We start from the raw sequence: 26,340 nt of genomic DNA, 5'->3' as shown, positions 1-26,340 counted from the left end.
TTGAGTGCCGCTATCTTTTCAAATGAAACTTGTACCACGCGACGTCGTTCCGGTTTTAGTGCTCCGTTTAGAGAATAAACTCTTTGATCGCTTTAGCTTTCGGTATTTGCATTTGAAACGCGGCTACTTGTCTTTGCGTACTCGTACCGGCGCTTTACCCCCCCCCCCCCCACGTGTAACTTCGCTCCTTATTTTCGCTCTCGACTCGTTTTATTTTTCTCGAGCGATTAAACGCTCGAGACTGTTATGCATCCGTCTGCCCGCGCGCCACGCGAGTCGCAAGAAACTTGCGTATATATCCCGCGGTTAAGAACGCGCCCTCTCGCATAATTTCACCGTCGTTAATCCCTTTTAAGCACGACAAAAAAAAATCCACGTCGTATAATTTGATGATCGCGCGGCGAGCACGTCCGCGCCGCGGGTTAATAATCGCGGCGAACGACCGATCGCGCGTGTGGCGGTGCGCGCGAGCGCGATTACGTAAATAACCCTTTCGCGCGACGTCACCCACGATCGGCCGCGACCACCCAAGCTCGGCCACCCGCGCAAGCTCGGTCGTCGGACGTACGGTATCGACGAAGAAATTAAAGCGTTCCCCGCTCGAGACTCGCCGTCGCCTCGACGACGACCGACGACGGCCGGCGACCGAGGGAGGACCGCGGATGCTGCGGCGGACTCCCGGTTGACGAGTGCGGGTCCAACTGCGATCCCGCAATGTACATAGGGGCGGTTTGGCATGCGGCGGTGCGCGACAATACTACAGCGCGGTGGCCGCGTGTTTGCCGATTGTCACCAGGGGCTGAATGGAGAGGTAAACATGATTTTGCCCCCACCGCCCGCGCCCGGATCATCGCTCGGCGACGCACGCGAGCGTCCGTACGTGCACGAGGGATTGACACCCCGCGTGCATCCCGAGACACCGAGCGAGCGTTCGAGTGTACTTTGATTATTGTAGCAAGCCGGAAGTCGGTACAAGTCGAGAGAGAGAGATAATTCGTTTGCCCGATATTTTCTGGTTTACTCTATCTTTCGATAAGGCGTCATTTTACTCGCTCTTCAATCGCGCCACACATGATCCGAAGTTAATTGATAAAAAGCTTAGATATGAGACGAGTTGTGTTATTATACTTTGCGGAGTACTAAAACCGGAGCGACGTCGCGTGATACAAGTTTCATGCGAAAAGATAGTGGCACTCATACCGAGTACCGAGTAGCAAATCGGATAACCGATAAACGAATGTCCCGCGATATTCTTCTATGTTATGACTTCATGCAACCTACCTTGGCATTATTACTTTGTTTATATCTTTGTGTATTAATCGTTTCTTCTCAATATTAAATGCTAAAAATATTAGAAGAAATTTAAATTCTAATTATGTTACTTATCTAATATCTATAGATAGTATACTTACAATTAATCCAAAAAATTTAGCAACAATTATTAGTGTTTATCTTCCTACGCGCGCATATGCGAGCGGGACTTAATTTTTTCCTCTCTTTCCATTTTTATTCAGCAGATATTACTTCCGGCCCGTAATATCAAACGTAGATATTAAAATTAAGTTGAAGTGACTCAAATTTATGACGTATTCTTCTGAAAATATAAAAATTAATATCCTCTCGATTATGTATCTTGTATATAAGACAGTTATGGAACGTTGAACTTTCTAGTTATGACATAAATTAAGGAAAATAATTGAAACGTATAAATTATTTCTCTACATTTTGAGTTTCATCATTCCGGAACGATGTGCAGTGATAAATCCCGTGAATGCACTCTTGCATGCGCGGTGCTCAGCGTTCTCCGCAATTCGTAAGCCATTATTAGACCGAGCTGTAGATCCATATCTCGTAACGCTCATAAAAGAGCCGGCCCCGGCTTCTTTACCAGTCACCCTTACTGGCAATTATAATTAAAGCCGTTCGAACTGTGACGAACGGCAAGGGTTTCGCGAAACGAAAAACTATATATCGTTTGTCGCGAAAAACGTTTCACGACCTTAGTTCGATAGCTACCAAAAAGCGATCATTTCTCGATCCCGCGATTCACCGGTGGAATTGGCGCGGGCTCGTGGACACGTGACTTCGAGAGAACGATGCTTCTCCTGAAAACAAAGAAGTCGACCGTCCCGGAGCAGGGAAAGGAAAAAAGAAAGGAGCGAGAAGGGGGAAAAACGACGGAACGGCCGGTGAAAAAACGGAATAGAAGTGATTTTGCGAAGGTAAAATGTCCGGCGCGGCCCGCGCCGTCGCCGGACTGGTTAAACAGGTTATCGGTTTATGGCAGCCGTAAAGAGATTTTAAATTTCGCGGCACATGTGCCCGTGCATTCCGCGCCGCGCGGTGCCTTTTCCTTCGTTTTTCAGTCGTTTTGCCGAGTTCATAACGTCGCGCGCCGACGGCCGGACCAATGGGAGGCGTCCTCTCGATTACGACGAGCGTATCCATGGGGAAGCGCGTATACTCGCTCATGACTAAAACTCCGCTCTGGCATTTTAATTTCTTACCGATCCCGTTCGCGATCTCTGTGCCTCGCGCGACGCTGTAACTTCGATGCTCCATCTTGCGCAAACGAGCATTTAGCATCCACGATTCTAATAATAACATGCACATGTAAATTGCCAATACGTGAGATACAGTTAAAATTAGTAACAAGAAATATTAAAGAGAAAAAGATTATTTAAATTATTGCTGTGCTCTCTTCAATGTACAATACAAATAAATCTCTCCGTATTGTCTCAGTAAAGCATAAGAAAAATTGTAAATTACGTACTTTATCTCTTCTAAAGAGGAAAGAAATTTGAGGATTATAAGAAATGATTAATCTGTGAAGGAGTACAGACACCTCTCGTAGGGGAGATAGGTAAATCTTCTCGGAATAAAAATCTGCAAGTGCGCCTTTCAGCTTCTTTTGGAAAAAAATCTAAAGAGCAAAAATATACGTTCTTACGACACGATAGTTCGCTTGGTGTTCAATTGGCAATAAGAAAGAGCCCGTTTGTAGTAGATATTTTATTTCCAACTTAGGAACTGAAATGCCCATATAATAAAAAATATTTTGTATCGTAATAATTACTATTATTAAAGTGGGAAAACGAGGGTTATGCTAAAATCGTTCTACTAAGTATACAAAATAAAGGAAAAACTTCGCAAAAAAAAAAAACGAAAACAATTCGTAGACTCTTCCTCGAAACATTCTCCAAAGATTCTCCCACGACTCACTCACTCACACATCGTTTATCCTACACTCGCATGCGCGCGCGCTAAAAAAAGGACTCTCGAGATTTATAAAACAATCGCGGTAACAGAATTATATAAACGAAAAATCATATAAAATCTTCCACGTGGAATTCTTTGCACATTGTTAATTATTCTTATCATTTTTCTCCCTTTCGATTCACGTCTATCTTCTTAGTTTCTCGAACTGTTAAGGGGGCTCGTCAAAAGCATGTACAAATGACCGTCGCCGTCGTTCGATCTCTCGTAGTCGCTATCTAATCAGTTTCTTTATGTTTTTATGGCACGTATTCTCGTAAAAGCCTTTCCCTTTGCGGAGACTCGACAATATCCGCTTCGCCGTCCTCTTCGCTCGCTTCCTTATATACCGCACGAACCGCGCGATTTTACACCGAATCGCAATCGCATCCGTATACCTCGACTATCTCTCCTTCCCTTTCTTTATACATACGCTAGAAACCCATGGAGTCCCTTTAGCTTCTCGTTTCTGTATACGTTTATCAGACTTGGACGTGAAGATCTATCTTAAGATTGTGTGTATGTGTGTATACGTGTATGTGTGTGTACGTAGTTCTTTCGGGCGATCGCGCCAGAGATCCACTGGTACCCAACAACGCCCGTTTAAAATTTTCGAAAAAGACTTACAATAGAATTTTTCGTCGCATAGCACCATGTCGAAAAGCGACGCGACGCGACGCGACGGCGTGGTCGCGACGCGCCCGGGTCGCCGGTAGTCAGCCGCGGTCTTACAAAAATAACAACAGTGGTAAGCGTTTTCGCGTCGTCCCCGCCTTCGCCTGACCCTCGCGCGCGCTGCTCGATAATTCGATTTAATTCGGTTTCACGACCCGTTGAATACCACTGGAGGCTTTTTTTTATTGTTAATCAAGCCGCGGTCTCGCAATCGGCGCCGGAACGCCTTTGTTTATCACGAAAGAACCATCCGAAAAAACGTGAACAATTCATACTCTTGAAAGACATCAATATAGAAATCTGATTTTCTTCTTTTTTCGCCAGAACGATCCGAAACGGATCTTTCTTCCTCTTGTACGTTCTTAGGGTTACGAATGCTTTTAACGTTACTCTCATATTTATTAGTATCTTTTTGATCAGAGTATCCTAAAACGAACAAATTCTATCAATATGTCTACATTTAACATGGATATACCGTCAGTAAATTTTTTTAAATCTGTTTTTTTTTTCTTCAAAGTATTGTGGTGGCCCGCGATGTTCGATCACGTTTGGTAGCGATCGCGTAACAATCGGTCGATTGCGCATTCGGTTCCGTTGCTTTTACACCGAGATTAAAAACGAAAGGTCACACTACTACTGCGTCGACACGGCTAGAAAACGAAAGATCGTCGCAAATTGTCTTCCGAGCGAAAAAAGAGACCATCGGAAATATTCTGTAAAATATCGTTTTTTTTTTCGTTCCTCGTTAAGGAAACAGCGATACGACAATCGTTGGCCACACGAGCAAGACAGCCTGTGTACACTTACTAAACTTAACTTCCTTACGTAATGTTGAAAGATAATGTAGGATTTGTCTAGCTTAATGATTTACGTGATTATATACATTATATACATTGTCGCTGCTATAACATTGCATGCGTGCGCTTATATCGTTAGAGGTGACTACAGAGCGGTGTATGTGATTGTGTACGAGTGTTTCCTTCTTTTTTATTATTATTATAATGAAAATTGTCTAGCTTATACAGTACATAGGGTTTTCGCGAGCGTTACTACATAAGATTTACCCCGTTACACACAGTAAACAATTATACATTCCGATGATCCGCCGGCCAAATGTTCGCCGTTGCTCTTCCTTTTCTCTTTTTGCATCGGGTTTTATCACATGGTGCATTGAAAATAAATCAAAATGTGCGCTTGCGAAACGAAAATCGAAAATAAAGAACGAATTGAAACTAATGATAACGATACTCGAAAATACGTATCTGAAACGCATGAAAAGAAAAAAAGTAATTATTCTCTGGGAGCTCAGAGAATGAAACGTTCGGAAGCTCTAGCATGGCATTAAGACAGTGCGAGCTTCCGAATTAGAATGTTTTTTACCTCGTAACATCAATTGAAACTCAAAAAACGCGCGTAAACAATTTATATAAAATAAACATATAAAAATAACGACTTTCTGTGAATTCCATCGACTGTCTCCTTGAATAGCAATACATTTTGTTGCACTTTTATCACAGGGGTCTTTTTCTTAATAACGATAATCCTCTAGAGTCTCGCGCAGGGATAAATTCAAGAACTTAGTTTCGGAGGCCAGGACTTGTAATATACCCGCATATACTGGATATAACATATATTATTAATTATTAAACATTAATTATATTAAATCTGCGCGTTTAATTTGGAACGACAAACAAATGTTGCGCGGGCAACAAGATCAACATGTTATTGCATCTCTCATCAAACGCATTATGAATATTTTTGTAATAATCAGAAATCATCTTTGAAATCTGCGTCAGCCTGACCGATATTTTATTCTACCTTTATACGAGACTCTGTGGGACTATCACTGTTCTATCATGAACGAACAGTGTGAATAATTTCGTCTTGTTGATGCTCAAATCGAATAAAAACAACATAACTGAATATAGGTAATTTGAACGAACCGCATCACTCTTGTCAATAAATCGCTTCACTCGCTGATATACAATTCGACAGCGAAGAAGTCCGACGGATCCTTGTCTCTCTAGTAATCAAAGCATCTTTCGCTATGCCGGAAACCCTAAATGTTGAGATCCCATTGTCTTACTTAGACGTTGGGGCGGCCGGCTGTTGATGCGGCGGCGGCTGCCCCATCATCCCCGTCAGTCTTGGTTGCGAGGAAGCGAGTAATTCCTTGTAATACGCGCTAAATTCCGGCGGTAAAAACGACGATGCAGCGGCAGCGGCTGCGGCCGTGGGCGGAATCGGCGGTGGGAACAGACCGTTATAGAACGAGTAGTACATAGGGTCCAGAATTGGGAGGAACTTGCCGGACGCGTTTGGCATTTGCGGCATCGGATAGGCGGTAGAGTTGTTTTGCGGTACCGTCGGCACGAAACCCGACGGTATGCTGGGTAAACTGTGCCGTCGTCCGGCCTCGCTCTGCCTGGATTCCTGATGCTGCTGCTGCTGTTGCGCTGCCAAGGATGATTTCTCGCCCTCGCTGATCCTACGATGTTGATGATCCCTGCCGGCCTCCGCAGCCGCTTTCCTCCTATCAATGCTCATTTGTTGCTGCTGTTGTTGTAACGTCGTTGCCTGCATTCTGGAAAACGGACTTCCACTGTGATTCAGGTGATTCAAATTGGGTACGTTCGGTATGATGGGATGACTCGTCTTCCTCGGTGTGTATGGCGAAACCGGCTCGCTTCTCACCGTATACTTTCCATTCATTTGTTGCTGCGGCTGTTGCTGCCTCCTTTGCGCGCTACTTATCACTCCTATCGCATTGCTCTTATTAGGTGGACTTGGTATTTGGACGTGAGGCGGCATGAGGTGATGATTGTTTTTGTGCTTGGGATTCACTAACGTAATCTCGAGGTTATTCGACGCGATAGTTCGACTGTCGATTACATTTTGGTAGGCGGGGAAGGGTACACGTTTTGGACAGTCGGCGACAGGTCTGTCCGACGGTTTGTCCTTGACCGGTGAATTCCGCACGTCCAGATTTAACGGATTAGGCCTCTGTACTACAGGTACTCTGACTATTTCTAGACTGGGCCTAGGGAACGTCGGTTTCTCGTCAGACTTTTGCGTCAGATCGAGAACACCTCCTTGTCCGATGTCGTTGCTAGAGCTCATTTGCTGATGTTGCGAGCGTTGTTGTGGTTGCTGCTGCTGTTGATGCGGATGAGGATGTGGATGTGGATGCGGCAAGCGATATTTTGGTGGAGAGCTAAGAATATCCTTAGGATTTCCATAAACCGTCCTTTCGTTGTGCACAAATATCGACCTCGACTGTGTCACCTTTGGTGGTAATAACCTGCCATTTGGAATATTTGGCGGAACAAAACGGTGGTTTGGATGCTGCGCAGACGGAATCGTCGATGGTGCGACGTTCGCGTTCGCATACAACTGCAACAGCGCAGTATTGTTCGAGTTACCGAGATTTATCACCCGACTGTTCGTCACATTATTGTTGTTCATCATGCTGATGTTGTTATTGTTATGATGAGCCGGTAGTTGTTTGACCACTGATATTCGCGGCTGATGATTTTGATGGTCGTGCGGTGACGGTAACATGTGTCCTATGTCGGGCGTCACGGTGACGGAAATCAACTTAGGAATGGAATTCGGCGTGACTGGAAGCGGATACGGCGAGATCGACGGTTGCTTCTCTTCAGTGGACTTCATTGTGGCCGGCAGAGGTTGTTGTTGTTGTTGTTGTTGGTGCTGCTGCTGTTGGTGTTGCGGCGACATGGAGACGTTGGTCTGAATCACGCTCGGTCGTGCGTCCAGATCGACAGCGGTGACTTCGAGACCGCCTTCGCGCAAAATCTCGAGCTTGCGTTTTTTGAAGCTGGGAATAATTATCTTGTCTCGACTCGTGTCGCTCTCGTTTTCAAGATCAATCACTTCGGGCGATCTGGAGACCGGAGGTACTATCGTTTTTTCCGCGAATTTCTCGCCGCCGAACAGTGGTATATTTTCCTTGCCCTGCGCCAGTAGCGTCGTCTGCTTGGAATCCAACTTGATCTCCTTCATATCCTTCTCAGGTGGAGGCGTTAAAGTGACAACCGTCGACGCGTTTGTCGCTACACTGGTCACGGGCAAGCCTGGTGGCGAACACGATGGTGGAACTTGTTGGGAAATTAAAGGACTGTTGAGCTGCCTCTCTAAGACACTCTGATTGTTACTGGTACCATTCGTCGGCGTTGTGGAGGGTGTGCTATTGGGCGTTGAGATAGACGTATTGGAGGATGGCGGTGGACTTGGCAGTTGGCTAGCTTGCTGGCTGGAAGGTGTCGCGTTATTGGCGATTATTGTATTCAAGGACTTCAGGCGTTCCGGCTTTACTCGCACGCTACGTAACGAGGACGTCTTGCCGGTATCTAATTTGGGTTTCTCACTCGAGAGTAAAGTCTGCAAGTGGAAAGGATACGTCATGAATAATTTGAGCTGCATTAAATGTAGTTTCATGATGATAAAACTAGTGCCATTTACCGTTGTTGTTGCTGACATTATTGGTTGTAAGGGCGGTGTTGTGATCGCAGGAATTGCATCTATAGGCGGAGGTGTTTCCGACATGTACAGATCACTCGGTTCCTCCTTGATATCTAAATCATCGGACACGCTTATACTCTTGGTACGTCGTCCGTGATTCAATCTCACTTTTGTCTCCTCGCCTCGCTGATACCTTTCATAAGGTAATAATAACCTGCAACGAAAATCTTGTTATAATTCATATGCAATTTGGATGGATGTATATTTAAAAAATCTCTATAAATGTACATATGTCGCATAGATGTTAACGCTCAAGTAAAGACAATCGTGATTAGAATCCGCAGAAAAGTACTTTACCTTTCATAATGTCTACGTGTAATAGTTGCCGCGCTAGTGGAACCTGTGTTGCCACCGATGTCGTCGTAGATGGTCTTCCACATGCGACCAGCGCTGACGGAGTCGTAACCACCGAGCATTTGCACTTTCGTGTAGAACAGGAACAGATCGACTACGAAGAGAAAAAAGGATCGTTACGATCGTAAATACGGAACCGAATGCGATCTTGGATTTTGCGAGAAGGAAACCCTGCTGTGTCTTAGCTCTCTGCAGTCTGGCAGCCGAATCGCCGCCAGGAATCGCGCGGAAATAGAAATTCGAAGGAAAAAAAAATCAGAAAAATCGGTCTTGCCCTTCCGGTGGCAAGACCGGTCATCGGATAGGAAATCCGAGGAAAAAATAACTGAGATACTGACTCTGCCTGTAGCCCAGCAGTGGCATCTTTCCGACCGGCGTACCCCGAGAGTTCATAAAACTCTGCACGTCGGTGATAAACTTCTTTTCTTCCGCGCTGGTCTTCCTCTCGCTCCGCCGTACCCCGGACGAGGGCGGCCTCCCGACCGTGGGTATCACCAGGCTAGCGCTGGTGATCGCCGACGTGCTCTTCGACGTCGACGCCACCGAGGCCTCGCTCTCGTTCGAGGACTCACCCGGCGAAGCGCTGCGCTTTTTACGCTTTCTTCGTGGTCTGCCTTTTAGCTTCGGTGCTGAAAATCACAAACACATTGCTCAATCATCGCGCTAGGTTCACATCCGTATCTTTTGCATATAAATTTTAATATCTCGACTGAAAAAAAGGAGGCCAAATGCCATCCTTGATATATAAATATATTAGTAAGAATTGTTTATCGCTAACGACGATAAGCATAACGATCGCAAAATGTTTCGTCCCGCTTTGGTCTCGTCTCCTCGATGACAAACTAAATAACTTATTCAAAGAGAATTTTATTTGTAAAATGTATTGTACCGAACAATCAAAAAGCTTTCGTGTTGTGTAACTAAATAACTTATTCATAGAGAATTTTATTTGTAAAATGTATTGTACCGAACAATCAAAAAGCTTTCGCGTTGTATATCGCATTCTTCTTTGTTAGAAAGCTTATGTACGTAACATTATTATGCAACACACGTGGATACACGCGACGAATTAACATAAAATAATTTCACGTAAAACAACTACAACTAAAATGATTTCAACTAAAATAACAAACTAATTTCACGTAAAATAATTTCAGGCATTAACGTCGTAAGCACGATAGTAAGACACGTGAGCACGATAAGCACACGTGACCTGTTGAATATCCCGTAGTAGATTACAAGGTCGGGGAAATATTTATTTATTTTGATGCGAAACAATGTTATCGATAAACAGACCGGGGACGTTGAAATGACTCGAAAGTTCGTAGTAACGCGATTTATACCGTCAACCATTCTCAACTTTATTTATAATTTGACCGACGTTCTACGTGACAAAATTTATGCGTTATAAAATCCAATACGAAGCGTAATTTCCTTCTCCGTCCGTTTAATCACACAAGTACTATACTAAGTAATCATATGCGAGCAATATTTATGAAATCACGATTGCAGCTTCGATTTCTGTTCGTTATTCTCGATATACACGTTGACGTGCGATAATTTGGTCACGACAAAATTACGCAGGAATTACGCACACCGGTAATTTTTAACCGGGCAATAACTGCGGGCTAAAATATTAGGCCAATTATCGACGTCCGATTGTCAATGGTCTACGGTTTCCGGAAAAAAACGAGAAAAAGGTAGCGCAACAAACGTAGTTCGCTAAATGCCTCGCGAAAAGGCTTCGCCGACGGCTGATATCTCATTCAATCTACGTTAATCTTGACTTAACTTGGCGCTGAAACTACATGTGTTATGCCGGCGGTAACACGTGTACGCGACGCGCACTTTCAAGAAAAATCGATTTGCGCAGACACGAGACCCGGATTGTTTTTTTTTTTTTTTATATAAATTTCCTTCCAGATTCCACAAACACACACATCTCGCCCCGTCTTACCAGGTATATTTAGGTAAACCACTTTATTATTCTGAATTCTCATCACAATGGCCATTGTTCCCGTGGCGAGGCTTATCCGTCGGGCGACACTCACGATTACCGGTTTATCGACGGCCGCACGATAATTGTAATAATTCTCGGGCGATAGCGACGACAGCTTTGTCCAACCGTAAAAACTCGGGCGAAAAATACGCGACGAGCGCGTAACGGACGTCGGAAACAAACGAGTCACAGAGTTCGTTGCCGAGTCGCGGGTTGCATCTCACCGGGGAGGGGAATTCGCCAGGAACCTCTTCCAACAGTCCTCCCGCTAATCGGATATTTTCCGCGATACACGCGGAATGTACACGAGGACTCGAATCGCGTGTGTGCGCGTGGTACAAACGATCCGTCGGACCGTACAATTTGCACTACCGTCCGCCCGTCGGGCCACGCACAATGTTTCGCTACGTTGCGCCCGTCGGATCGCGACGGACGATATCACGTGTATCGCGATGAAGCGTCTCGGTGGCGATGAACCAGATCGCGCTGACGAAAAAAAAAAACCGCACTTCGATCGCGACGAAAAAAAACCGCAATTTGATCGCGGGTCCGATCGAAGTCGGGAGTCGGGCGACGAGAGGCGACCACTAACCGGCGCGGCGCCGACGGTGCGCGGGGCCGGGCGATCGGGATTTTCGACACGGCAACGTCAATACACGGTCACGTGGCGCGCGGGGGGGGGGGCCACGCGATTTTTCGATCGGTCGATCCGCCGGGCGGGCACGCGAACGTCGGACGAATGCACACGAGTCGTCGTCGTCGTCGTCGTCGCTCACGAGCGCAGGATCATGCGTGCACGGTGCGACGCGACGCGGCGCGCCTTGCCTTGCCTTGCCCCCCCGCGCTCTCGATTTACGCGCGAGTCGCGACCGATGCGTCGGGAAACGCGACGAGTGCGACGGAGCGCGATGACGACGGATTCGCCGTCGACACGTTTCCGTACAGTACAACGGGGAAAGATCCAGGGGCTTGAACCAATTCGGTAGCGCCCGCGCGCCGCTGGATCTTATCTCGTCTATTATTACATCCTTCGGGATCGCTCCCGCATCGAGCGCGCGCGCGCACCCGGCCCAATGAAACAGCCGTAGACTGTTTATTTTTTTTTTGCCGGCGCCGGCGACTATCGTATAGGTATATCGTTTTGCCGATCGGCATCTCTGTGTCATCCCTGCGTTCCGTTCGACGAGTACAAAGAGGAGACCGCGCGAGAATGGAAAATAACATCGGCTCGCTTCTTGTTTCACATATTTCCGGACTCTTCTCGGCGCCGCGTATATGGATATAAACGCGCAAAGTGAATTTGTTATCACGGGAGATTCGTGCGAAACTTGAAAATGTATCGTGTTGCAAAAAAGCTCTGTGTTACCGTTGCTCATTACCATTGCAAAGATATTGATTACAGTTTATTTTATATTCGTTATTCAAACGGGAGAATTAATTAATTGTATTGTATTAATTTACAAATGATTGAGAGAGAGAGAGAGAGAGAGAGAGAGAGAGAGAGAGAGAGAGAGAGAGAGAGAGAGAGAGAGAGAGAGAGAGAGAGAGAGAGAGAGAGAGAGAGAGAGAGAGAGAGAGAAGTTTGAATATCTGATCGAAACATTCTAAAATTCCCTTCTCAAGTTCGGCATTAAACACAAATAAAATATGACGCTTCGTATTTTTCCCTGTTTTACATCAAAATTGCTGTAGATTATTTACGGTAAAATGATGCTCATTCAAAAATAAATTTTTTCCAGTAAAAGTTAATAAATCATAATAAGACTAACAGGAAGTTTATCGTATTATAAAAGAAATATGTTAAAAAAGAGTAGAATAAATCTTTTTATCGATTGCGCGTGTTTCGAGAAAAATTATTTTAAATGCGAAAATATCACGCACGTATGTGTTTAATTATATGTATATTACGTGCTAATTACTGGTAATAAATAACTGCAATTGAAATATTATCGAGGCAAGCTCCTAGTATTAAAAGCATATCAGTTTTTTCGTAACTGCTGCATATTGCCATTTCTTTCGAAAAATGAGTAAAAGCTAATAATGATGCCAATGCTTATAGTACTAAATAGATAACGTACTATGTATATTGACATATTATAACATGTTCGTAGTGCCTAGTAAACAGACTCTAAGGTCGTACATTACAAGCGTCCCTTACAAGTTAAACGCGCGCGCACACATAAGCGCCGGCATCCAGTTAAATATGTATGAACACAAATACGAACGTTTTCACAATGAAAATAATTTTTCTTCAAAAAGAGTATACGATCAATAACGAAGTTTCTTCTTTCATTGTTTTCTTTTCTTTTCAAAGAGAAATCGTTTCTCGACCGATTGCCCCACGTAGAACATCCGTTATCGTGTAAACAAATGTACAACAAATTGAAATGAATTCTCTTGCAGGATCTTCGTGCGGAAGCCCGAATCGTGATTATGTTTAAACTAAACTAAATGACTGACAGCCGTACATACCCAAGTGATTACACAGCAGCTCGTGAGTCTCGAGATCCGGATAGTCGAATGTGTCCCTGCAGAAGAGCACCCTGGTGCCCGGCGTCGCGGTGAAGCCCCCTAACGCGGCCGCGATGGACGAGCACAGCCAGGAGGGCTCGGCACCCTCCAGTCTACGTAGTAGCGCCCGATAGCGACAGTACCTGGGATACGAGAGTACCACCACCTTCGTCTGGAAGCTGTCCGGTCTCTTCGACGAGTTCAGGTTGCTCTCGTACTCCTTTTGCTGTTTTTCGACGTCCGAGAAGTCGATCCCCGGGTCCGTCAGCACCTGCGGCTGCGGCATCTCGTATCTGAGCGGACTGGTCTCCGGGGACGACATCGGGGTCGTCGGATAGGACACCTCTCGGCCCGACGACCACTCCAACGTAGGTGAGAGCCATGTGACTAGGTCGTGCACGCGGACGACTACCTTTTCTGAAATTGTCAGCACCTCGTCCTGCAAAGAAAAATATTTCGCGATACATGGACTGTATGAATTATGGAACATCGAATCATTCAAAGAATAAACATTTATCTGCGGCAATATTATCGCCTGCGCAAATAAATTAAATCGATAGCAATGTGTAGATGTATACACTTTGAAAAAAATGTTATCAGCCATCAGAAAATTATTTTATTTTGTCTGAGTGTGTATACATAATACATACACACAAAGTACTCCATCTAGATAAGTACTTTAAGTAACTTTGCTATTCTAAATAATAGGAAAAAATGGAACTACGAGGTTTTATGGTTTCGAGGGATACGTAATATACTGGCTTTTGTTGTGCGCGCAGGGAGTCATGAAAGAGATTTTAAAAGAGCAACTCGATTTTTTTAAATAAAAACATCTGATTTTTCTTACACACATATGATTCCTTTCTAATCATTCTGCAAATAAAACTATTAAGATAAAGTTTATCGAAAAATCATTAATTTACGAAATATTTTATATTATACTAGATATTAAGTTTAATTATTTAGTTCGGTTATTATGGCAAAATGTCACTTTATCGCGGAGCCTGATATCCAATTTCTATTAATAAAATCGATATAACATAAATACAGTAATGTGCAACGATTGATGCGTCATTAATAGAACTTTTATTTTATGAGAGAAATAAGACTTTTATTTCGCTACTTTCACGCAATGGACGCGCAAATAAGTCATTACCGAAAGATCGTGAAATGACAAAACTTATGTAAGAGGAATTCACGATTGTTGGCGGGAAGAAATTTACCCGGTAGAACTCCCATTTACCTACATAACATGGCTTTCGTCGTATTTATACCGATTTTCCATTGAGAGCTAGCGACTCTACATGGGAACACCAGGAACTTGCGCGCGAAAGCTTTTACGGAGAGATGCAACTGTCGCGGGGAAGGGAGGGGGCCGAGATAAAGGGAGAGAGAGAGAGAGAGAGAGAGAAAGAGAGGAGGAGAAAGATGAGTGTGTAATAGTCTCTCCTTTCTCTACCTACGTGATACGTATATATGTACATAATCCACGCGATATAAACCGTGGTTTATGCTGCATCTCGAGTGCATCGTTATCTGCTCCGCCTCCACGATAATTTAATTGTTCGGCGGTGCTTGCAGAGCGACGTCATTTTCGCCAAGTTTGACTTATTACTTGTCCCGTATGCCTCTGCTCTTTCCGCATTAGACGCATAAATTATTATCGCCCATTCGAGCAGAGTTCAAACGCTTACGCAACCTTAGCGATACCGTGTGTAATCGAATGACTTCGTCACACAGCTGCGCGCTAACGTACGCATAAATTTGTTTTATCGATTATTAATGCGTTATCTCGTTGTTTATTTCCGACAGCAATAATTGCATTTATATAATTATATATAATTATGCATCTATTATTTATTTATAATATGAGTAACAATTTAAATAATTACGGGTTTGGTTTCTCGATCTCCTTTTGCCCTTAGTGCGGAGAAACGACAACACATTACATAGATATAGGTATATAAGTTTATTTCGAGGCTTTTAGCTTTGACAGGAACAAAAATAATTTTTCTCGCGTTTCCGAACGTGGCTTCCATGGCCACTGACTCTATATAATCCGATAAATTTTCCGCATCGAGTGAAAATCCGCGCGCCGTAAGAAAGACACACTCTTTCGGTAATTGTGCAACGCGCCAAGCGGAGCGTGATTTACCTCGTATACGCCCGGGGCGATTTTATATGGCGGCTAACGGAAGATAATTTATTGGCGTTGCAATATCTATCGGGCCGAAGTTCGGAAACGACTTTATTTATACGTGACATAATGTTCTATTTGGCTTGGGAGCCACTGTGTGTTGCTCGGGTTATACTTTCATCTTTTAGCTCTCTCTCTGTGTATTCGTCCATATTCCCCCAACCCCACGGCCCGCTCCCGTCTCTCCCCTACGCCCTTCTTCCCACCCTCGTCCGAGAGAGTTCTTCCAATAGTATAGTTTCCCTTCTACTATAACCTTTCTACCGGTCGGCTTCTGTCGTCTCTCTCCCTTCCTCCCTCTCTCTCTCTCTCTTTCTCTCTTGCTCTCTCGTTTTCTCGCTTGCTCGCGCCATCCTCCCTTTCGTTCTCTTCCCCTCAACCCCTTTCTCACTCTCCATCTTTGTCTCATCTCGCCCTTCTCTCACCATTCCTGCTCAACCCCCGCATACCCTCCTCTACCCCATTCTATCACGCGCCTCATTCCGTCGTCCCCACTTATTCGCTCGCTGTGCTTCTCCCCGACGTGTGTTTCTCGTCTCTTCCCCCCGCCTCCGCCACCCCGGCTCGCGACCGGCGCTAGCGATGGGCCCGATCCAATTCCCGAGCTGTAATTTTCAATCGATTCACAAGCGGCTCTCGTCGTCGAAAGCCATCGACGGACATTAGAATAATCGCTGTCCGATCTAATAATTGAATCACACTTGCATCATGTTTCGTTACTTCACGTTAAGTAATTCCTTGCGCGACGTTGCGTCCAACAAAACTGCAAAGCATAATTTTCACTTGAGAAATATGGATGCCTTAAAAATTCTTTTTCTCCTATGATGATATTAAATTTGCGTATTCGATTCTAACTTGTGGTCATAAATAATTCTATAGAATCTATTTCTTTTGTAAAAAACCTACAACTAAAATATAAAAAAAATAATATAAAATAAAAATATAAAAAATATATATATATAATATAAATATACTATATTATATTATATCAGATTATATTATATTACGTTATATTATATTATATTATATTATATTATATTATATTACATATTTATTATATATATATATATGCAAAATATATATAAATAAAATATGATGTATAAAATTAACTGACATGATGTATATTTCCTTTATATTTTTCATATATTTTTTTACATTTTAAACATCGAATTTAATTACGAGACTGCCTTAAAAATATTTTAGCGTATCCATGTTGATCACGTACATTTGCGTCGTCATTCGAATATCCTGCAAACGTTCCGTAAAGTAGTTAAAGTAGTAAATTTTTCAATCGTTTAAGCACACGAATCCATAATTTCAAGATTACTTAGTGAGGCACAATGTATCTTGCTGAATAAATTGCAGTAGGCTGTATTCTACGAGGCAATTCCGAATGCAGGGGGTTAATTCTACGGAAGAGAAGGTCGCGACCTCGGAGGCCGTGATTAACCTTCCATATCGAGATGCCTCGACGAAAAAAGGATCGGTACCGTTTGAATGACGCTTGATCCCATCGCTGCGTCCGCGCGTGCCAATCGTCCTGTCTTTCTCTCTCTCTCTCTGTCTCTCTCTCTCTCTCTCTGTCTCTCTCTCTTTCTCTATTTATCCATCTATTTCTCTATCCATCTATTTCTCTCTCCCGTCCGAGCATATACAACGATGCTGAAAATAAACCTCGCACGCGAAAAACTATTGAACATGGAATATAGAGCGGAATACGTCGCGACTTGACATGAAATAAACCTCCATGAAAAGATTGTTAGGATTCGTTATCGTTATTTATTCAAAACCATTTATTCTTCCAACTTAAATCGTCTAAAAATTTGGTTACATATTTGTGAGCTCCTCTCGAAATTTTATAAAAGTGACGCGAACATTTTCTTTTATTCTATCACGTTTCCCTCGCTCTGAAATAATTTTTCGTCGAAGAGAAAATTTTGCGCTTTGAAAAGAAGTTCATTATTCCAATTGACTCAAAGGCAAATTTTTCTCGACTTTTAGTGGATTTTATTATGGGCGATTTCCCAGGAGTGACCGGAGTGTCGAGAAATTCCGAATTTTACGAGACGGTTACTTATTCGACTTGCCGAGCACGATTCTGCTGATCGATTGTTTTTGTTGGCGCTCGCGGCGGGCGCCCGGCGTGGCGACCGTGAGTTTTCGCCACAAGCACGGTGTAATTCAATTTTGAAGTTCGCAAAGTTCGCGGATTTAACGGAAAATAGTATTGTCAACGGCAAAACGACGCATGCCAGACAAATGTATCGGTTTGAAGTTACTCCGCGACAAGTTGGAAGTTATCATATGAAACTTTCTCGCGAAACATCCTGTATAAAAAAAAAGGGAATTTCAATAAATGTTCTCATAGAACGACGATTCTTTCATAAAAATCTCTTGTGCTGCTCTCGCTGCCGGAGAGTTACCGCGGCAACGGTAATGAATTTCGATGAAACGCGAGATCGTGCCGGGGGGGAGGAGATTTCGCTTTTTCGGCCGCACGTATCCCTCTGACTTCCGTGTTTCGCGCGCGAGAGACGGGAGAGAGGCGCGTGTAAACGCGTGTAGTATCGTCACGATGGTTCTGACGCGGTTTGCAGCCGTGCCGGCCGAATGCGACGACGCGACGCGACGGGATGCGCCGTGCGCCGGCTGCAGTTCAACCCTGCGGCGATGCACACGCACACACGGGATAGGCCGCGACATCGAGTCGATGCACCGCGCCGCGTGTCGAATCAGAGTGATAATGTATTCCGACGTTGCTACGGCGATTCCTATGCGTCCTAAACACCTCGATAACCTGTCAATTTGCAAGCTTTTAATATGTAACATACGCAAAAATCAAACTTCTTTCTTTGCTGTATAAAGAGAAACCGGATGGCAAATAGAAAAAAATAACTTTAGACATAATTATTAAAATGCCAGAAGAAAATTGATAATTAATTGTGGTATTTCATGTTTTTTTTTTAATCTTCTGTTGTTTAAATTTGGCTGAAGTTAAATAAACATATGAGAATATGCGATAAGATTAGAAAAATATGCAATCAAACGATTAACGAATATAAAAGACACAACAATGAGTTTCCTACAAATACTAATTACGTCATTACGTCATTTACTAATACTGACGATAGATATCACTAATACTGAGCGGTAAATGAGATATCACAAACGGCAATATTTCGTATCGCTAGACGCAGTAAAGAGTGGGGATGAAGTCTCGGAGGGCTTAGGCCAAGGCTTGGGTGGGGCTAATTATCAATATGAGAAGAGCGGATGGGACGAGTAGAGGGATGCAAACTGCATCGTTAGGCTTTCAAAAGGAGCTAGAAAACCGTGGTAAGAGAGACCGGGAGATTTATTTAGAAAATTGAAGAAGATTTATATACGTTACAAGCAATTACAAGACTTACGATCGGTATATGGAAATTGACAAAGAAATGCTATTTTATTATATTACTATATTTTGCTACATTTATTAACGATCTCAGTACTAGTATTATTTAATACAGCTTTTCACGCAATTTCATAAATTGAGCGTTCTTCCTCCTTAATAACATACAACAATAAATTCCTTTCTTGAAAACCTAGTTTATAAATCCTTTATCGCAACCTTCCAGTTTATAAGTGACCTTTCGCATTATACGCAGCTGCTGGATATAATTTTACAAACGTATGTTATATCAAGTATAAATAAAGGTGAAGCATGTCCACCATATTATTAGCATAGCCGCGAAAGTTTCTATCTGCGTATAATATCATCTCGCACCCAGCACTTCTTTATCTCGCGCCTCTCACCAAACTTCTTAAATGGGCTTTTGTAACTTAAATGAAAATAGATTCCAAGAGAGAAACGCGTTTCCAGGTGAAAGGGAGAAAGAGATGGGCGTATACACTGAGAAAATTTTAGTTTAAATTTCAACGTGATGATAAAAAATGTTTTCCTATATATATACAGCGCGGCTGTAACTTTTATCGCTTCCGAGTTATCTAAAGCCATAGTCATGTAAACGGCAAGGCATAATTACAAAATAATAACCATCGATTAAAATTCACGTCAACCGCTTGACCGCCGATAATGAATACACATACTCACAAAGCGTTATTGATTAGATAACGTCTTTGTCCTTTTTGCAGCTTGAATTACGCCCCGACGTCTGTTATAAACCGCATAAAATTCACCGTACAAATGACTAATTGTAAAATAACGGAAAAAGACAAAAAAAAAAGACAGATAAAGAATCAGAGTCCAGGATAAATCCGCGATACTGCAGTTGACATATTCGCCGAGCGTACATAACACATTCATCGCAGAACAGGAGTATGTAGCGTCTCGACGCAGTGGTGGTCAATTATTTCTTCATATAAACGCTACACATTGTAGAAAATAAAAAATAATTATGTAAAAAAACCAAGAATGAAATTTTGAGGTAAAATGCGAGAACATTCATATTAGATGAACTTCATATCACGTGTCAGAGAAATAAACGCGATTCAATAAACGCAATGCATTGATTGAATTGCATTTAAAACTAGATTGGCGAAACCGGAGAATTATAAACAGTACAAATAATGAAATTTCTAAAAAATTTTACAATTTTTACTATTGTATTCTGAATTTTGATAGGTAGAATCATTACGTCGATTGAAATGGAAACAAGGGACAAATAACGTGCACCGGTGCAGTGTATTTTTCGACAACATGTGAATACAAATGTTGAAAGTTTGCATATATTTATCTCCATCGCGCGTTTGTTCTTTTAAAAGCTAACAATACGAGGCAAAATGTAAACCAAACACTTTTGCAATACGATCGCAACAATACCAGCGTGATTTCAATGCGCCGCCGCGCAGAGACGAGCAAACACAATTAGAGATAATAATAAACCGTTGGCGAGAGCGGAATGCGTTTGTCGCGAAATTGAAAAAATAAACGCGTTGACAGGATCGATAGAATTAATCAGAATCAACGGCAAGTAGTGTGAATCAGCGTTATTGAGAGCCGCTGGGAAGCATAAATCACTGTTAGATTAAACCCTGGAGCACGCAGTAGTAGATGGGCCAATGGTATGCTTTCAGGAAATATAGGGTGACCCAAAAGTTCCGATCCATACTTCATCGATCCACGAGATAGTCGTTATTAACCGATACCAAGCCAAAGTGAACATCTATCAATTTATTAATAGAATATTGTCTCAAATAATAAAACAATATTAAATAATTGTACTTATTCGAAACCACAGAAATATATTTTATAAGATATATTTATAAACGTCAATAATCATTAAGTAATTTCATGATTAGTCACATTAAACGCTTAATTACGACTTAAACGACTGATTATTTTATTACTAAGCTATAGTGTCTATAATAGATAGAGATTAAAAAAAAAAACATCTTTGTTTTTTTTATCAATTGTTACATTTCTCTAGAATTCAGAAATCCGTAAGTGAATTTAAAGTCGGAAATTTTACTCGTGAAATTTAACTCAAAAACAATTAATGAAATAATAAAAAAAATCATGGTTTAACGATCGACCGTACCTTAATACACATCGTTATCGTTTTGTAATTTTTCACGCGCGCGCGCGCGGAACATATTCCGGAAATTACAAAATTACTATTAAACGGGGGCAATTAAAACCAAGCTAGCAATTAGAACGTGCGTAACGGAGACCTCTTGACGTATAGCGAACGTCGAACCTTAATTCGAGAGCGATAAACGGGTTTTTGCACGATTCGACTATTCTGAATAAAAACAGAACTACCTTGGTATATCGTGCACGAGCTCGGGCTAAAAGGAATTTGATTATGCTCGATGGTTTACACACGGTGCTTCTGGATCGATGCAGCCTCGTGGCTCCCTCCTCTTTCTCCTCCTCTCTCTCTCTCTCTCCCTCTCCCCTTATACTCCCTCTCTCTCTCTCATCGCCCTCTTCGTCACTCTTCCGTTCCTCTCCTTCGCACCATTTGCCCTTTCGCCTTTTTCGTCCGTTGCATATTACATATAGCTCCAAGTATTGCCGTGTAGTATGCAAATATGCCGCACGGGCGTGCACACAAAAATATTTCTTATTTTAATTTAAATTTATATGATGCCGTTTTCTACGTGTAAGACAACGCTACATCACTCCGGTTGGTGATCTGATAAACGTTAGACGACAAATACGGTTTGTCAACGATATGCGGTACGCCAAGAAGGTGACGTTAAGAGGAAAGCAGTTTCCTTTCCCGTGACATGCGTTTCAACATGCAACACATAATTCTCTCTATATTGCGTAATGCAGGGAATTAACGAAGTAACTGGAGATGTATTTCATTAAACCAGTAGGAAACGCCGGACGATTAAACATAATTGATTGCAGTCCTTCGCCCATGCCCTTAAACCGAGCTTTATCGATTAATTTGTATACGTAACGTCGCGCCACAAAGACCAGTTTGTGTAGCATATGCCATCAAATTATTAAAATCACATAGACATTTGCTAATAAACTTTCGGAATGGCCGGCGCTTATGAAATTAATTAAATTAATATTTATTGGAATATTATGCAATACTGTAATATGACACGATAGAGATATATGTAGCGCTCATAATAAAACATGAAAATGTCCGTTACTCGCGCCAAAATTTTTTCATCTTTTATACATCTTTTATTTATCGTATAGTCTATAATTAAACTTACGTAACGTTTCATTAATTAACGATAAAATCGTACACGTCTGAAAATTTCGTTCGGTCTCTCTACCCATAGATGGAGTATCCAGTGTGTTCCTTCCCGTATAAGTCTTGCCGGGAACTGCAATAACAGAGGGGTCGGGCAGTTGCTTCTTTAATTCAATAACCTCGTGAAACTGATACGAAACGTCCACATTGGAAATTGCAGCAGCGGTCTCGGCGATCGATACTCGCGCGGCTATTTCAGATTAAAACAGACAGCGATTTTTTTTTTAAGTTCATTCAACTAATTCAATAGCACATTTTTCGAAAATTACTTGTGGAATTTATATCATATATGTGTTTGAAAGAGCGATGTAGAGAGAGGAAATATCTTGTGGAATATTTCCAGATATCGCTGTAATTTATTTTGTGAACTCCAACCTACAATGAATCACGAAAGAAGTATTACAAAAAGATTATACGACGCAGATGTATCGAGATTTTATCATTTTGCGAACATGAACACACACACATGTACGTGTGTCTTTGAATATAAATTGTTATTGAGGATCCATAGGGGAAGGGTGGGATTCGAGCAGCGGCATCAGTTATTCAGGCGCAAATAAAAGACGATTTTACGCGAGGATTCCGTTTGAAAATAAATTTAGTCGAATATCTTTGAATTTGCACTCCGGCGAAATGTCTGACTATATCAAATGCAAACGAGTATATTCAACTGCGCGCAGCGATTGTCGACTGTCGTCCTTTCGTTCCCTTCTTCGCCGTGGATTGTCGTAACTACGGGACTTCTGAGAGCGAGTGAATTATCGTACTAACGCTTTAATTATCCACATCAAAGTATATTTTCGTGCTGAAATACGTTTACCTTGGCAAGTATACGGATTATAATTCTCACCGAATATAATTATCTAATTCAATTTCTAAGTAATATAAATTTTGGATAAATTATAGCTTAAATTTGTGAAGTTGCGAAAAGAATACAATTCTTCTTCGGGAAGTAAAGTAAAAATAAAATTGGATACGGAATAAAAGCGGCATGAGATATTTTTAAAAAGAATGTGCTTTATAGAGAAAGGTTCGTGCGGAAAATTGCTGTGCAACTGTTAAACGAGATTATTCGGCAGGAAAGATAAGAAAAAATAAAACTGTATGACTTTACATACTTCCTATCTTTCGGTTACATTATGCTTTTGAAAGAGCGATAAATCCGTACGATCTCGAAATATGCATTACACGAGAGCATTATCGTCGTTATTGGCGCGACTTGAAACGATATAAACGCGCGCGAAGGCCTTGCCCGCAGCCAGAATGAGAAAGCGTGTTGCGGTCGATGCACGCGTGTTGGTGTTTCACGCAAGGTCAAGATGATTCGTGCATCCGATTGATCATATTCTTTTACGGCTCTTGTTACCGTCACATTGTGAAACGTCGTGCCAAGGACGGATCTATGCGCGCAAAAAACGCGTTGATTCGCGCGACGTCTTTAAAACGCGCCACTTTTTTCGGGTTATTTTCTTAAAGCGCAGCGCTTTTCGAGACGTGTAACGACGACTTCATCGTGTAACGACGCTTCACGCGGGATTAATATAAACCGGTACGTATACGTCAAATCGGGTGTAATTGTTTCGCTGATCGTGGAATCCATCTCGCTCGGTAATCTCAACATTGTAAGGCCGCCCAGAACAAGTTTCGACGAGACGCGCGTATGTTCTCCATTTTCTTTCCGCGATTTCGTGCCGAGAATATTTTAATAAACGATATTACACGATGGGAGGAGAGATGTAATGCGAAAAGAATTGAACGCGCGCTAAGAATCAGTAGAGCAACAGAACGGCCGAGAATAACGCGTCTCATCTTGAAAGCAGAACTTTCCGACTTATAAATACGGCATAAAGATGTATTGTTACTTAGCGTTATTTTTTTTTTAGTTGCGTGTTTGAATGCAGAAACTTATTACCGTTGATCGTTAGCGAGGAAATTTGAAAGTATAACGCGTCGTGCGAGATAAGAAATTTGAATTAAAAAATAGTAGTAATAAAATCCACTACTATTTGATAATTATCATTGTTAAATAAAGAATTATGTAAATTATGCAAGGGTCTCGTAATACGCGGGAGATATTTTATCTACGACAGTCGAATTGTCTCAGCGACGAGCAATTTCATGAATATTTATGAAAGTGTATGAAAGCGTTACGAGAATGTAGAATATCTCTTGTTCCAATCTCCGCATATAAGATTATTATTTGTTTGTACTAGAAATTACGATCGTAATAAAAATTATGAAAAAAAAACATGGCATATATTATTACCACTTAATTCGTGAAAAAAAATCGAGAGATGCGAAACGCTCATTAATGCTTACAAGGCTTTCCGTTTCAGATGTGTAATAACACATTTACATCTCTTTAGTAGGATAAATTATTTAACAACCTCGCGTAAAGTACATTACGCCTATATGGCTATTACGGGAAAAGGAATATGCCTCACGCGAAAAAACTGATAAAAAAAATTCCTTCGCGATCGTGCTGCTTATTTAAATTAAAAATCTTGTGTCCCCCGGTTGAAACAATGCCCGACGTGACGCCATTACCGCAACTCGCCCTTTTCACCCGTATATACGCGTGATAATCATCCTATTGTGAGCAATGCCGGAAACGGCGTAATGCCAGGATGTCTCGTCTCGATCTTCGAGGCAATTAAAAATGGTTCAGCGGCCACGATGTTGCACGCGGAAAAGCGCAACGGACCGCGTGAGAACCACTTTGTTTCCTGTTTTAGATTCCACGAAAGGCGAATCGGCTCGATCACTAATTGCGCACGGAAGTTTCGCTAATGAACTAATGACAAGACTTTTACTCGCGTCCGCGATGTTACGAGAATTACAAAGAGTTTCGAAATATATATTGTAAATTTACTTAAAAAAATTAATTAATTAAATGTCAATGTAATAAAATTTATCTAGATATACGTGCGTGTATATAAAGAGGTAATTGATAATAAAATTAATTCTAGCTGAAGAGAGACCCGTGTATAAATAAACGCGTGCTGAAAATATTTTGAATGTATAATCGCATCCTCCTAGTGAAGCCTCGGTGATTGTATGACCGGCGTCGGACGCCAATTAGAAGGCGGTTAATGAGCGTGGGAATTAATGAGGCTAATGTTCAATCGGAATATCGGAGCCAACGTGTTTCGAACGCGCAAGATGAGGTGAAGTTCTTAGTATAGCGGCGGTAGCGACCGGACCTTTACGTTCGCCATCGAGCTGAAAGCTATTCTATAAGTCTCAAACATAATAGACTACATGCATAACGCAGTCATGCAACATCGGCGCGGTGCTATTCCCGCGCCATGACTCGTTCTCCAGCGGTTCTCCATCGGCCTCGAAACAAATTCAATTAATTCGACTCGCTTACATATTTATATGCAATTAAACAAAAGGAAGAAAAAAATATATATAGAATTCTTTAACACTTCCGTGTTATTTACTACCGATTTCAGATACGTTAGTTATCCTCTACCATTTTATGTATGTTTCTATAAAAATTTAAATCTATATACATATATACATATGGGAAAGTTTTATCGCTAATAACGCCGTCAACCGCAGAACGAAGGAGAAAATATTTTATCTAAATAAGGCGGAAGATCGCGCGCGTCAGTCCTTTGTAGCGATGTAAAAGTAATAAGCAAATTCTGGTTTGGGGCTCGCCTCCCCTTTATCCTCGGTTACTTCATCCACCCTTTGAGCACACTTCCTACGCCGGACAATTCTTACGCCGCCACAGTCCCCTTATGCCGTGTACAAAGCGCGGCAAAAAGGGTCGCAAATTCGCATTAAAGTCGCTGTCGCGACTCTCCTTCCCTACATTTTCGAAGTGCTCTCGTCGAGCCAAGAATACATAAAGAAACAGAACGTAAAATGTGCGCGTTCGTAATATAAATATTTATGTAAGCTGTTACACACACATAAATCTATTTTCGAATTATATAAATGTATTTCAGTACGTAATTTCAGGAAACCCGCGAGTTTAATTTTAATTGCTCGGAGAGTTCAACGTTTTTTTTTTATCAACGATTATATTATTGAAATTAACGTCAGTTTCGAGACACCTCGTGTATTGCCGT

The 26,340-nt window shown here is 42.1% G+C and overlaps 1 protein-coding gene and 1 long non-coding RNA gene across 8 annotated transcripts in view; one reads left to right on the top strand and one right to left on the bottom strand.

Annotated features, from left to right (window-relative positions):
• Positions 1–2,997: 2,997 nt before the first annotated feature.
• Positions 2,998–26,340, bottom strand: part of LOC139773260 (uncharacterized) — a 128,020-nt gene continuing 104,677 nt past the window's right edge. For 5 of the 7 annotated variants that reach the window (XM_071707594.1, XM_071707591.1, XM_071707589.1 and 2 more), the window contains 5 exons: positions 13,298–13,775; positions 9,165–9,455; positions 8,770–8,920; positions 8,413–8,626; positions 2,998–8,331 (listed from right to left, as the gene is read on the bottom strand). In XM_071707594.1, coding sequence (XP_071563695.1) covers positions 6,013–8,331; positions 8,413–8,626; positions 8,770–8,920; positions 9,165–9,455; positions 13,298–13,775 — 3,453 coding nt within the window. In that variant the 3' untranslated portion in view covers positions 2,998–6,012. Of the gene's footprint in view, positions 8,332–8,412; positions 8,627–8,769; positions 8,921–9,164; positions 9,456–10,783; positions 11,612–13,297; positions 13,776–26,340 lie in introns of those variants that run through there. The other 2 variants (XM_071707592.1, XM_071707595.1) reach the window with 2 other exon arrangements.
• LOC139773263 (uncharacterized) lies at positions 11,820–13,451 on the top strand. The gene is made up of 2 exons (XR_011718315.1): positions 11,820–11,956; positions 13,229–13,451. It is a non-coding gene; the product is annotated as an uncharacterized lncRNA (long non-coding RNA).

Source organism: Temnothorax nylanderi, unplaced genomic scaffold (assembly GCF_030848795.1).
Source record: "Temnothorax nylanderi isolate EJ_2023f unplaced genomic scaffold, tnyl_v1.0 TNYL_tig0059_pilon, whole genome shotgun sequence".
Taxonomy (NCBI): Eukaryota; Metazoa; Arthropoda; class Insecta; order Hymenoptera; family Formicidae; genus Temnothorax; species Temnothorax nylanderi.
This window is presented reverse-complemented; position numbering and strand designations above follow the sequence as displayed.